This window comes from Canis lupus, unplaced genomic scaffold (genome assembly GCF_011100685.1).
Source record: "Canis lupus familiaris isolate Mischka breed German Shepherd unplaced genomic scaffold, alternate assembly UU_Cfam_GSD_1.0 chrUn_S1538H1724, whole genome shotgun sequence".
NCBI lineage: Eukaryota > Metazoa > Chordata > Mammalia > Carnivora > Canidae > Canis > Canis lupus.
The window spans coordinates 260,047-275,534 of record NW_023330376.1 but is presented as its reverse complement, the minus strand read 5'-3'; the positions used below and the strand labels follow the sequence as shown (position 1 = coordinate 275,534).

At 38.8% G+C, this 15,488-nt stretch overlaps 1 protein-coding gene across 1 annotated transcript in view; it reads right to left on the bottom strand.

Annotated features, from left to right (window-relative positions):
* LOC119875638 (ankyrin repeat domain-containing protein 26-like) overlaps positions 1-15,488 on the bottom strand; it is a 142,759-nt gene that overhangs the window by 45,479 nt on the left and 81,792 nt on the right. The window contains 4 exon segments of the mRNA XM_038588967.1: positions 1,553-2,503; positions 11,821-11,917; positions 13,783-13,835; positions 13,837-13,988. Of these exon segments, the coding sequence (XP_038444895.1) occupies positions 1,553-2,503; positions 11,821-11,917; positions 13,783-13,835; positions 13,837-13,988 (1,253 nt within the window).

Below are 15,488 nucleotides of genomic sequence, written 5' to 3'. Positions count from 1 at the left end.
TCTAAATTAATACGATAATGTGATAACTCTGGTGAAGCCTGTGACATACATTGCTTTTTTAGGGCATCAGCCAGTTCTTGTTGAAGTTCTCTCATAACTACCTAATAAGACCTTCTGTTACTGATTTTAGAAATCATCCTATTATTATGTTAATAATATAATTCTAACGTATGTACTTTATCACCACATACAACTCACCTTTTATTCCTAGAATGTACACACTGCTAAGTGAATTCAGTTAAAGACACAAAAAGTGTTATCCCTCCTGCCTAGTCAGTATTATGTTACATAATTATTTCAGCCCCACTCTCCATTCCTTGTTGATGAATTTGCAAAGCTTCCCAGCCTGCTGAAGTCTCAAAAAGAAATGGGTATTGTATAGGTGAGACTAGCAGTGGTAAATTCTACATTAATCAAATATTTTCTCTCTTTTTTATGAGAGGCTAAAATTAACTTCCAAGTTCTTCACATACTCAATCCTCTGCTCAAATCCTTCCAATAGGTTACTATCTCAGAACAAATGTGAAGTCATACTAATGGCCCTCAAGCCCCCTACATAACCTGGCTTCTGCCTCCCTCCTGGCCTCAGCTCCTAGAGATCCCTCCCCTGTCCATGCTCACTCCACTCCTGCTATACAAGAATCCTGCCATCCTTCCCTCAGTAGCCTGAAAATGGAGATCCAGTGCCAAATTAATAAATCACAAAGATACAATTCTATTGGAAAAGCCCAAATGGTAGTTACCAATGGAGTTTTGAAATGAGCAAATTATTTGAAAAATGCTTAAATTATAAACCGTGGTGGGAAGATGAAATCAAATACAGCTTTGCTAAGTCACCAGTTATCCCAAATTATGATTTACTGAAAAGTAGATGCCTTCAAAGAGTGAAAAGGTCACAAGAATAAATGATTTGAGACTAAACATTTAAATTTACATAAATAAAAATAAAAGTATGCTAACTGAAAATGCTTAAAAAGCTATCAAAAAAAAAAGTACTGAGATACAGCACCTACACTTCAGTTCATGTGACAAATCTGGAGTTAGTTGTCAAGGTAATCCACTTACTTGAACCTCAAGGTCAAAACACTCAGGTATGAGCATTTCCACTTATCTGTTCATCATGGTATTAAAACGTGGTGACAAGAATTAAAACTATTTTAGTAGTACTAACAATAAATTATTAATATCAGACTCCTTTCTTTAACAATGTATAACTTAACCTCTTGAAGTTTCTCATAGATGACGTGCATTTTTATTCAAATTAAAGCACCTTTCAGGTCTAATTTTTATTTGCTGGATACAAGTTATGCAGATTCAAAACTGACCCATAATCATTCAGGTCGTGATCTCGGGGTCATGAAGTGGAGCTCTGCACTGGGCATAGAGCCCACTTTGGATTCTCTCTCCCTCTCCATCTGCCCCACTCCCATTTAGGTGCAGGTGCACTATTTCTCTCCAAAAAAAAAAAATAGTACGAATAAGCCATAACCAAACATTACTTTGAACTTTCTAATAGGAAGCTTGAAAAATATTTGTCTTTCTGAATACTTACTTCTCTTTCTTCTTTCTCATCTTCATATCTAAATGCTCTTTCCATTATCTGTTTACATTTATTGATTAACTCCTTATTTTTTTCTCGCAGTAGAAGATTTCGTTTTTCACCTGCAACTCGAACCATTCTTACAATAACCTGAACCTGGTCTTTGAGATCAATTATAGTCTTTTCTTTACATTCCACTCTGCTGTAGGCATCATCTAGTTGCTCTCGGAGCAACATATTTTCGCTTTGTAGTTGAGATAATTTCTCTTCTAAGGATTCATGCTTTCCAATGTATTTATTCACTTTACCGTGTTCGTTTTGAGATTTCTGCTCAATTTCCTTCTTCTGACCCTGTGTTTGTTTTGGGTTTCTTTGTAAATGTTCTAAAGCCAACGTCTTTTCTCTGAGAGCATCTCTTGTATGCTGGAGCTCAATTTCTAGGGCATTAAATTTACTTTCGACTTCAGAAAGTTGCTGAGAAAGCACCTCATTGTTATCTTTTAGGTTAGACATCTCAAAGTTCATTTTGTCCTGTAAATGACACCACTCATCTTTTGCTCTCTGGAAAGCAAGTTCTAGGTCTCTTTTTGATGCCTGACTTTGATCACGATCCTGTATAGCTGTAGCGAGTCTAGCTCGGTATGATTGAAGTTTTGCTTCCAGTCTTTCTCTGTTTAGCTTTTCATCCTGCAATTTAGAGTTCAGCATGGTATTCTCAGTTGTCACAACATTCAGCTGCCCACTAGATTGGAATACTGTATTTGTTAATGTTACCTCATTCAGTTTTATGGCGTTTTGAAGACTGTCATTCTTTTCTTTTTCAGTTTCAGTGTCTTCACAATACCTCTTTTCCTGCTTCTGATTCCTTATTGTGTCTATTTCCAGTCTTAGCATGGCAAGTTCATCTTGCAACATGCGGTTTTCATGTAACAGACCTTTTTCTTTTTCATGAGGAGGAGAAACCTAAGTAAAACAAGAGTCTTTTAGCTGGACCTCAATAAAATGACATTATCATGATTTTCTCTGAAATCAAAGAATATCCTATGTTTATACAAGGAATAGGTTGCAGTTAAGTGGATATCCAACTGGAAAAACACAAAGTTGGATCCAAGCTCAAACTTTTATACAAGCATAAATTCCCCAAAGTTCAAAAGTTTAATTGAAAGCAATGAATGCATGAAAGGAAAAAGAAATCATGACAAAATCCTAAGAATCTCAGAATTGGAAAGGTCTTTCTCTGGTTTACAACAAACTCAGAAGGCTTGAAAGAAAAAAAACTAATACATCTGACTACACTAAAATTGAGTTTATAGTCTCATGTCTAACACAGTCCACAGGAAAACCCTTAGCTCTGCATATATTTGGACAGATTCAATTTCCTAACCTCACTTTGTCCTGAGAATATTCCATACGTATTCGACTTTTCTAACATTTCTATACTCAGTTATAAGAATTTTATCTACTGATAACTAATAAATCTAGGCATTGTACTACAAACATGTCTGCACACATTAATTATCTCTTTTAGTTATCACAATTCCAGAATGGAGAGGTTAAAAATACTAAGTGAGCTGCAGGACATTCCCCAGGTCTTTGTACCCACTACCACTGTTCTGGCACCAAACTGCAGCTACTTCTCTAGTGTGAATCTTAAATACAAAAGAAGCCTTGTATTTCAGGAGTGGCTGGGTGGCTCAGTCAGTTAAGCCTCTGCCTTCGGCTGAGGTCATGGTCCCCGGATCCTGAGAGCAAGTCCCGTGTCAGGCTCCCTGCTCCACAGAAAGCCTGCTTTTCTCTCTCCCTCTGCCTCCACTCCCCTTGCTTGTGCTCTGTCAAATGAATCCATAAAGTCTTTTAAAAAGAAAAAAAAAAGCCTTATATTTCAAAATACCATAACTAAGGTAAAATTTATGTAGCTCCTAGAAAAATCATGAGATTATTTGTGGCTGCAACTAATTTTATTTCCTCTTCAGATGTTTAAAATGGCAATAAATGCAGAAGAAGGGAAAATACACTGAGCTATTTTACTAGGAACAAAAGACTTATCAATAAATTATCAGTAAGTATATATTACAGCATATGATTATTTCAAAAGCTCCTTGTAGGGATCCCTGGGTGGCGCAGCGGTTTGGCGCCTGCCTTTGGCCCAGGGCGCGATACTCGAGACCCGGGATCGAATCCCACATCGGGCTCCTGGTGCATGGAGCCTGCTTCTCCCTCTGCCTATGTCTCTGCCTCTCTCTCTCTGTGACTATCATAAATAAATAAAAAAAATTTAAAAAAAAGCTCCTTGTAATGAAATCAGATACTACTTGGAGCAAATTGTTACTCATCTCAAAAGTAGGAGACTAACATCTGAAGTAAGATCTTAAAACGGGCTACACTTTTCCTCCTGTTCATCAGTGGAAGTGTGAAACTAACCCCTCTATGAATATAGAGGTGGTGAAGGAATTGCCAAAAACTAAAACATATGTTGTTAGTAGCAAGAGTTTTGTGCTTATGGAAAGCTCATAAATTCCATACTATTTTCCAAAATAATAAAAACTTCTACTTCAGATAAGGGCATTATGAATGTCACTATTTGACACCTGCAGACAAATGCATTTAAATTAATGAATGGACTACAAACTTCACTCCTCCCTATATAGGCCCGTATGTGTATGTATGTACGTATGTATATATGTATATATATACACACACACTCACCCACAAATATATATGTATTCTTTTAAAATCCTCTGTACTTTCCATAATGTACAGGGTTGGTTTTTTAGAAATATACACATGCATGGAGAAAAATAATAATTCCAAAAAATAAAATATACATACGTACAAATACATACACACGTACTTCAAAATAACTAAAGAAAATACCTCAGAATTCATTTTAGTATGAGACATTTCTGTCTCATTTCGTTTGCAAAGGTGATTGTTTAGAATTCCATCTTGGGTGGGACGGGGGCAAGGTGAGGGAGGAGTAGGGATCCTCAAGCACCTGGCCCCACCAACTTACCTTGATAACTTTCAAATCATCCTGAACACCTACGAATTCGACCTGAGATTGATTGATTGATGATTGATTTTTATTTATTTTTTTACTGGAGCTCGATTAGCCAACATATAGTATAACACCCAGTGCTCATCTCGTCAAGTGCCCCCCCTCCCCCGGCAAGTGCCCGACCTGAGATTTTTTTTTAAAGATTTATTTATTTATTTATGATAGAGAGAGAAAGAGAGAGAGAGAGGCAGAGACACAGGAGGAGGGAGAAGCAGGCTCCATGCTGGGAGCCCCACGTGGGACTCGATCCCGGGACTCAGCCCTGGTCAGCCCTGGGTCAAAGGCAGGCGCCAAACCGCTGAACCACCCAGGGATCCCCCCGAACTGAGATTTAAAGAGAGAACAGTCAGAACGCTACAGAGAGAAGGGTTTTCGCTCCTAACAAGGTAAGGAGGCGGAGAAAAATAAGAATCAAGTGGGGAGGGGCACCGGAGGAGCCGGGCTGAGGCCTGCAGCAGGGAAAGCCTCCCAGGCGGGAAAGCGCAGCCCCGGAGAAGCGGACAAGTGGGAGCTTTAAAATCCGCCCCGGATTCCTCCGGGATGGAAAGGCGCTCAGCTGGGAACTCCGCCAGGACGTGGGGGGTGGGGACCTCCAGTCTCCGGGGTCACTGACAGAGGAAGTGCGCAGGGTCGAGCGCCCCCCACACCTGCCCAGCTCCGTAAAGGGCTGGAGCGCGCTGCGCGGGGCCTCGGGGAGAAGCCGGTGTGTTGGGAGGGGCTCCAGGAGCCAGACTCCAGCAGCGCAGGCCCCGGACCCCAGGGGACACAGCCGGGATCCTGCTCCCCCCGGGACAGGCCAAGGCGGGGAGGGCCCAGGACAGCGAGGACACTCCTGCCCCTCCTGCCCCGGGAGCATCCAGGCCCCTGTGGACTGGGAGATGGCGGGAGTCACTGCAGGGGGCGCCCTCCAGGGCCAGGGAGACCTGGCCGCCGCCGGTGTGGTTGTCTCTCCTGGTGTCACCCGGTGCCTGGGAGAGGCGTGGCCGCCAGGGGACACGGGCCTCACGGGAGGTCAGGTCGGCTCCCCGTGACCCTGCACCCAGCAGGGGGCGGGACATCTCCCCAAGGTACACACACCTGAGAATCGGCACAGCCCGCCCCTCCCCCAGAAGACCAGCTGGAAGGACAGGGGAAGAGCAAGTTCCCCACCCAGCAGCGCTGGAAAGCTCCAGGGGAAGTCGAGGGATCTACAGTATATAGAACTAGAGGGTACCCCTCTTCCCCACCCACCCCCATGTTCCAGTACAACTCATTTTTATATCAGACTGTAAGTTTCCAATTTTCTTTCTCTTTTCCCACCTTAACTACAATATTTTGCCACCTCTTCATTTTCAGGTTTCTTCCTTTTTGACTCATATTTTTACAATTACACGTCTTAGATAGATTTTCCACTTCTAGATTCCCTTCAACATACTCAACTTAATTTTGGGAGCTAGACGAGATATGTTTTGTGTGTGTGTGTGTGCTTTTTTGTTTTCTCTACCTCATTTTGTTCTACAATGGCACAATACCTTCTAAAACAGGACGAGCATGCACCCAGAACCAAGTGGTATACCGTGCTGGTTCATTCTGTGAGACTATATTCTCTCTTCATTCCCATTCTGCCCCCCTTTTTATCTCATTTATGTTTTGGGGAACAATGTTGGGTCTCTCTACAAGTATTTCTGGTTTATAGAAATTTGGGACTCAGTATCTTCTAACATACAGAACTTAATACACCCAGGACCAAGAGGATCACCCCCTAGGACCCTTCAGGTAGACTACATTCTCCCTCCACTACAACTTCATCACCACCACCATGTCCCAGTCCCCCCCAACATTTTATTTTTCTACTTCTTTTTTTCTTTTTCCCCTCTTTACCTTTGCTTTTTTTTTCTCTTTTTTTCTTCCTTGGCATTCTTGGCCTTTTATTTTCTACTACTTTGTTTTAAAATTTGTTTTTCACTTTAGTGGTCATTTTGTGTTATTTTGTTCTTCTCTTCGTTTTCAATTTCATGTCAGGAACCTTGTCAGAATCATCAAAGGATAAGAAACCTTGGGTGGCTCAGTGGTTTAGTGCCTACCTTCAGCTCAAGGCATGATCCTGGAGTCCCAGGATCAAGTGCCACATCAGGCTCCCTGCATGGAGCCTGCTTCTCCCTCTGCTTGTGTCTCTGCCCCTCTCTCTGTGTCTCTCATGAATACATAAATGAAATGTTTAAAAACAATCATCTAAGGTGAAATTGACTTAGACTGTGGTTGATATTCTTGACTCAGCCCATTCATACAGCCACTCTGCAGTGAGCAAAATGACTAGAAGGAAGATCTCACCACAAAAGAATCAGAAAGAGTACTCTCTTCCACAGACTTATAGAATTTGAATTACAATTCGATGTCAGAAAGCCAATTCAAAAGCACAATTATAAAGCTAGTGGTGGCTCTGTAAAAAAGCAGAGAGTATTAAAGAAACTTCATGACTGCAGAATTTTGATCTACTTAGTCCAAAATTAAAAATTAATTAAATGAGATGCAATCCAAACTGAAGGTCCTAACAATGAGGGTTAATGAGTTAGAGGAAAGAGTGAGTGCCACAGAAGACAAGTTGATGGCAAAGAGGAAAGCTTAAGAGAAAACAGAAAAACAATTAAAAGACCATGAGGAAAGGTTAAGGGAAATAATCGAGAGCCTCAGAAGGAAAAAATATACGCATAATTGGGGTTCCACAGGAGGGCCAGAGGGCCAGAAAGGATATTTGAACAAATCATACCTGTGAACTTCCCTAATTTTGGGGAGGGGAAAAGGCATTCAGATCCAGGAGATAGAGAGGTCCCCCACCAAGGGGAAGGGAAAAAAAGCAGACCTCGACATTTAATGGTGAAACAAGCAAATTCCAAAGAAAAAGAAAGTCCTTAAAACAGCAAGAAACAAGAGATTTCTAACTTATATGGGGAGAAATATTAGATTAACAGCAGACCTCTCCGCAGAGATCTGGCAGGCCAGAAACAGCTGGCAGGAAATATTCAGGGTTCTACATGACAAGAACATGCAGCCAAGAATACTCTATCCAGTGAGCCTTTGGTTCAGAATAGGATAAAGAGCTTCTAAGATAGGCAGAAGCTGAAAGAATATGTGACCACCAAACCAGCTCTGCAAGTAATATTAATGGGGACCCTGTAAAAGAAAGAGGAAGCCCAAAGAAATAATCCACAAAAGCAAGGACTGAATAGACATTACAATGACAGTAAATTAACATCTTTCAATAGGTACTCTGAATGTGAATGGGCTAAATGATCCCATCAAAAAACGCAGGGTTTCAGACTGGATAAAAAAATCAAGACCCATCTATTTGCTGTCTACAAGAGACTCATTTTAGATATAAGGACACCTACAGCATGAAAATAAAAGGTTGGAGAACCATTTACCATTCACATGGTCTTCAGAAGAAAGCAGGGGTAACCATCCTTAGATAAATTAAAGTTTATCACAAAGACTGCAGTTAAGAGATGAAGAGGGACACTATATCATACTTGAAGGGTCTATCCAACAAGAAGATCTAACAATCATGAATATTTATGCTTCTAATGTGGGAGCTTCCAAGTCTATCAATGAATTAATAACCAAAGTAGGGGCATACTTAGATAATAATACACTAGTAGTAGGAGACTTAAACACAGCACGTTCTGCAAATGACAGATCTTCTAAGCACAACATCTCCAAAGAAACAAGAGCTTTAAACGATACACTGCACCACATGGATTTCACAGATATTTACAGAACTTTACATCCAAAAGCAACTGAATACACAGTCTTCTCATGGAACTTTCTCAGAATAGGCCACCCGATACCAAAACATTGGGACTGTCCCCTGCATATTTTCAGACCACAATGCTTTGAAACTAGAACTCAATCACAAGAAGAAATCTGGAAAAAACTCAAACACATGGAGGAGAAAGACCATCCTGCTGAAAGATGAATGGGTCAACCAGAAAATTAGAGAAGAAATTAAAAGATTCATGGAAACTAATGAAAATGAAGATACAACCATTCAAAATCCTTGGGATACAGCCAAAGCAATCCTAAGCGGGAAATGCATTGCAATACAAGCATCCCTCAAAAGATTGGAAAAAAACCTCAGACACAAGCTAACCTTGCACCTAAAGGAATTGGAGAAAGAACAGTAAATAAAACCTACACCAAGCAGAACAGAGAGAGTGAAGATTGAGCAGAACTCAATGAAATAGAGACCAGAAAAACTGTGGAACAGATCAACAAAACCAGGAGTTGGTTCTTTGAAAGAAAGAATAAGATACGTAAACCATTAGCCAGCCTTTTAAAAAACAAAGGAGAAAAAACTCTAATTAATAAAATCACGAATGAAAAAGGAGAGATCACCACCAATACCAAGGAAAACCTAACCAAACAAATAAAGGATTTATACCCTAACAACTACAGAACACTTCTGAAAGAAATCCAGGAAGACACAAAGAGATGGAAAAATATTCCATGCTCATGGATTGGAAGAATTAAAATTGTCAAAATGTCTATGCTAACCCAGGGTGATTTACATTCAATGCTTTCCTATCCACATACCATGGACTTTCTTCACTTTCTTCAGAAAGCTGGAATAAATAATCTTAAGATTTGTGTGGAATCAGAAAAAACCCCGAACAGCTAGGGGAATATTGAAAAAGAAAACCAGAGCTGGGGACATCACAATGCCGGATTTCAAGTAGTCTTACAAAGCTTTGATCATCAAGACAGTGTGGTACTGGCACAAAACCAGACAAATAGATCAATAGAACAGAAGAGAGAATCCAGAAATGGGCCCTCGACTCCATGGTCAAGTTATATTTGACAAAGCAGGAAAGACTATCCACTGGAAAAAGGACACTCTCTTCAATAAATGGTGCTGGGAAAACTGGACAGCCACGTGCAGAAGAATGAGACTAGACCACTCTCTTGCACCACATGCAAAGATAAACTCAAAATGGATGAAAGATCTAAACGTGAGACAGGAATCCATCAGAATCCTAGAGGAGAACACAGGCAACAGCCTTTGTGAACTTGGCCACTGCAACTTCTTGCAAGATAGATCTATGAAGGCAAAGGGAAACAATAGCAAAAATAAACCATTGGGACCTCATCAAGATAAAAATCTTCTGCACAGCAAAAGAAACAGTCAACAAAACTAAAAGATAACCTACAGAATGGGAGAAGTTATTTGCAAATGACCTATCAGGTAAAGGGCTAGTATCCAAGATCTATAAAGAACTTAGTAAACTCAACAGCAAAGAAACAATCCAATCATGAAATGGGCAAAAGACATGAGCAGAAATTTCACCAAAAAAGACATACAAATGGCCAACGAGCACATGAAAAAACACTCCACATCACTTGCCATCAGGGAAATACAAATCAAAACCAGAATGAGATACCACGTCACACCAGTGAGAATGGGGAAAATTAACAAGACAGGAAACAACAAATGTTGCAGAGGAGGTGGAGAAAGGGGAACCCTCTTGTACTGTTGGTGGGAATGTGAACTGGTACAGCCACTCTGGAAAACTGTGTGGAGGTTCCTCAAAGAGTTAAAAATAGAGCTACCCTATGACCCAGCAATAGCACCACTCGGGATTTACCCCAAAGATAGAGATGCAGTGAAAAACCGCGACACCTGCACCCCAATGTTTATAGCAGCATTTTCCAGAATAGCCAGACGGTGGATGCAGCCTGAGTATCCATCAAATGATGAATGGATATAGAAGATGTGGTCTATATATAAAATGGAATATTACTCAGTCCCTAGAAATGACAAATAACCAGCATTTGCTTCAATGTGCATGGAACTTCAATGTGCATGGAACAAACTAGGGGTGGTGGAAGGGGAGGAGGGCAGGGGGTAGGGGTGAATGGGTGACGGGCACTGAGGGGGGCACTTGACGGGATGAGCACTGGGTGTTATTCTGTATGTTGGTAAATTGAACACCAATAAAAAATAAATTTATTATAAAAAACAAGAAGTAAAGAAGAGCAATATAGTAAAGAAGTTGAAATGAAACAACTTCAACTTAATCTTAGAAGACGAAACTTGGAATTGAAGGGTGTAAAAAATAATTTGAATCAGGTAAATTTTTGGCAGTAATTGTATATTTCCATCAATATTATTTATAGTATCCCTTTGATATAATACATATTATTAGGCTTCAAATAGATTAAACATTTCATTTTAACCTAATAGCAACCATGATCTTTGTAGCTACAATTACTACCTTATTGGAATTCTTGGCCTCTCACATATGCCCTATGTATATATTTTGAATGAAGGGATGAAAGGTAAAATGAGATAAATGTTATATTGATTTATTGATTTATGGAATTGTATTTATTTTTACACAGAGCATGAGCTGGGGGGAAAGGAGTAGAGGGAGAGGGAGGGAAATGAATCTCCAGCAGACTCTGGTTCTGAGTCTCATGATCTGAGTCTCCAGCCTCACCTGGTTCGGAGTCTCGTGATCGTGAGATCATGACCTGAGCCATAAAAAGAGTTGGACACTTAACCCACTGAGCCCCCAGGTGTCCCAGTTTTGAATTTTTTAATGTTGAAATATGAGCTAGATTTCCTTGAGATACTGATGAAGCTAGTTAAATGTTTTACACAGAAATTTTATTTCACAATACTATGTCTACTTGTATTTTTACTCTATGGCACATTTTGCTGTCATTTAATTTAAAATTTGAATTATTCATTGAGGATGAAAAGCCTTGTTATAAAAAAGACCACTCTTGAACATTTTTTTTAAGTTCTCTTAAGCCTTTTGACTTTTTTTTTTAATGATAAGATCCAAAATCCTAATGAAAATGTGTCTCTAGGTTATAGAAGAGCAAAATGATGTTCAGAGGCAGCTTTCGCGAGAACAGAATGCCCAGAGTATTACATGATGGAATACTATTTTTTTTGTATATTTGTTATTGGAGTTCGATTTGCCAACATACAGCATAACACCCAGTGCTCACTTGTCAAATGCCCCCTCAGTGCCCATCACCCAGTCTCCCCACCCCCCCGCCCACCTCCCCTTCCACTATCCCTTGTTCATTTCTCAGAGTTAGGAGTCTCTAATGTGTTGTCACCCTCTCTACTTTTTCCCACTGATTTTCTCTCCTTTCCCCTATAATCCTTTTCAGTATTTTTATAGTCCCCATAGAGTAGAACCATATGATGTTTGTCTGTCTATGATTGACTTACTTCACTCAGCTCTTCTTTACTTCTTAATTGCTCCTTTATATTTATATATAAAATTTCAGCACTTCTTCTTTTTTCTTTTTCTTGTTTTAAGGTCAATCTGCAAATGCATGTGTTCATTTTAAAATTTGTTTTGTTAGCAATAAAACTTTTATTTTATGATCTGGTTACACATATGCTGGTTCATTATCCAAAGGAAATTTTTCTGTTCTCAATTTTTTTCCCTTTCTAGGGCTCATGTTTTTCAATTTATCACTTCAATATCTTCAAAAAGATATATAGTTTAAAAGAAGCAATGAGAAAGCATTTTGCAACTTAGTAAGTTTTAGTCAGTAATAACTCTGGGAGATGTTGTAAGCAAAGGAATTCTGAAATTATTTAAGAAAGGGTTCAAAATTGTCATTTTTCTCCACAAAGTCATAATTACACTTCAATTAAGACAAATCATTTCATTACTAATTAAAAAGAGAAGTTGCTGTTTATCAACAACTTTATAAATTCACTAGAAATACATTTTTATTTCACAAAACATCACAGGTACCTCTAAAAATGATCTTCAGTGTAAGACAGCATCAGCAGATGTCGTTTACACACCATACACCTGCAGATGACTCTGATCCAGCACTAGACTAGGGAGCCTAAAATCTATTGCCCATGCTTTTTGTGTTTCTTATTCTGTAATATTCTCAACCTTGTTGATCATTATGTATTTTATAAATCATTTTAAAACTCCTTTAAAAACATCACAGGATCCATATTAATTAAGTAAAGAATAGAGTAAGATGTGCTTTCAGCATAGACTTTTGAATTAATTTTCTTTATATATGTGAGAAATGTTAAAAAAAAACTTAACCATTAATCATTTTTCCATCTTACTTTTTAACCCCTGCATATGTTAAGAATAACCCAATTTTTCTGTCTTGAGAAAAATTGGCCATTTCACACTCTGTTGGGGGGCATATAATATAAAATTTCCTGAGAACAATTTAAAAATATGGATCAGAGACCTCTACTAAATATTTTTATACATTAACACAATACTATATTAAAGTATTTATTCCAATTAACCAAGACTGTAGAAACAGAATTAAATAAAAGACATTCCTTATAGCATTAATTAAACTATAGGAAAATGGAAAACAACCAAAATTCAATTTGTTAAATAATGAGGTTTACATATGATGGACTTCTACATGGTCATTAAAATTATGCTTTAGAATATACATTAAATTATTAGAAGTATTCACTGTTAAAACCTTGCAGTATTATTTCAAAGAATCTCACACTTTACAACTTTTTTTTTTAAATTGGAGTTCAATTTGCCAACATACAGCATATCACCCAGTGCTCACCCCGGCAAGTGCCCCCCCTTAGTGCCCATCAGCCAGTCACCCCATCCTCCACTCACCTCCCTTTCCACTACACCTTGTTCGTTTCCCAGAGTTACGTGTCTCTCATGTTCTGTCACCCTCACTGATATTTCCCTCTCATTTTCTCTCCTTTCCCCTTTACTCCCTTTCATTAATTTTTATATTCCCCAAATGAATGAGACCATATAATGTTTGTCCTTCTCCGATGGACTTATTTCACTCAGCATAATACCCTCCAGTTCCACCCACGTGGAAGCAAATGGTGGGCATTTGTCGTTTCTAATGGCTGAGGAATATTCCATTGTATATACATAGACCACTGCTTCTTTACCCATTCGTCTTCTGATACTTCACATTTCTAACGGAGTTTCCTTCCCTATAAAATCCCAGAAGGCAAATTAGTAATTACAAAACTTCTCCTACACATCTGCACATAAAAGTAAGTATTTCAAGGGGTTCCTGGCTGGCTCAGTTGACAGAGCATGTGACTCTTGATCTCATAGTTGTGAGTTCAAGCCCCACGCTGAGTGTGGAGTCTATTAAAACAAAAAAAAGTAAATAGTTGAAATATTTCCTTAAAACCAAGATGTCATACCTTAAACTGTAGAGTTCTCGTTCCCATTCCACTTTTTGATGCTCTGAGATTTCATTTTTTTTCTGATAGCAACTTTTCTAGTCCATTGACCTTATATTCCACTTTTAAAAGTTTTATTGTAAGTTGTTCACAGTCTTTTCTTTTTAATTCTATTGATCTTTTGTATTTAAGAATTGCATTCTGGATTGTCAATACGCTAACAGAATCTACACCAGAGGAAAAACAAAAACAGAAATAAAATACAGGAGGCATCAGGGTGGGTCAGGTGGTAAAGCATCCAACTATTGGTTTTGGCTGAGGTCATGATCTCACAGTTGTGGGATTGAACCTGGCACTGGGTGCTGCACTCAGCACAGAGTCTGCTTAAGGTTCTTTACCCCCTCGTTCCCTCCCTCTCTGTTCCTCTCCCCATCTCCTGCTCATGCTCTCTCACAAATTTGTTCTTTTAAAAAGTGAAATAAAACAATATGAGTATTTTTTGCATATAAGGGACCGAGCATGTTCACATTAACTCATTCATACATGAAATAAATATTGAGTAACTTCAATGTAAAGAGATTATACCAGGTGCCTGGGTGGCTCAATCGGTGGGTGTCTGCCTTCGGCTCAGGTCATGATCTTGGTGTCCTGGGATCAAGCCACATGGTGGGCTCCCTGCTTAGTAGGGAGTCTGCTTCTCCCTCTTCCTCTGCCTCTCTCCCTGCTCATGCTCTCTCTCTCAAATAAATGAATAAAATCTTATTATCAATAGAACTTTAAAATCTTTTAAAAAGAAAAGAAAACATGACTGAAACCTTTCTAAACTGAATGAAAACTATAATCCCACAGACCCACAAAGGATCTGGCTAGGAGAGAAGAAATGGAAGTAAACTATTGTAATTTTAAAAAAAGATTTTATTTATTTATTCATGAGAGACATGGAGAGAGAGAGAGGCAGAGACACAGGCAGAGGGAGAAGCAGGTTCCCTGAGATAGCCTGATGTGGGACTTGATACAAGGACCCGGGGATCACACCCTGAGCCAAAGGTAGATGCTCAACCACTAAGCTACTCACGTGTTCCCTATTGGAATTTTCTTAAACTACATATAATGTGGTATAACACTACAAGAAGGTGGACTGTGATGCTTGAGTCATATGCTTTAAACCCTAAAGCAATCACTAAAATAGCAAATCTTAAGCTTTGTTAAGTAATAAACAAAGCCCATACATACACATATGTGTATATTTATATATATGTATAAATTGAACTCGTAAAAATTAGTTTATTAATCTAAAAGAAAGCAGAAAGCAAAGAAAATAGGAACAAAGCAGGTCAAATGGAAAGCAAACAGGATGAGAGATTTATATCAACTGTATCAATAATCAGAGTAAATGAAAATTGTCAAAAAATAAAAGAAAGAAAGAAAATGGTCTAAAAGCCTCGATTAAAAAAAAGGCAGACTGTCAGAATGGATAAAAATGTAAGAGACAACCATAGGCTGCCTATAAAAAATTCAATTTATATGTAAAGACACACACACACACACAAAAATAAATAAATAAATAAATAAATAAATGTAAAGACACAAATTTGTGAAAAGGACAAAAATAAGGATATACCACACTCACATTTGACAAAAGAAGGCTGAGCTTGAGTAGCAATATTAATGCCAGGCAAAATAGATTTCAAAGCAATATATATTCTCGTGATGTATAAGGTCATTTG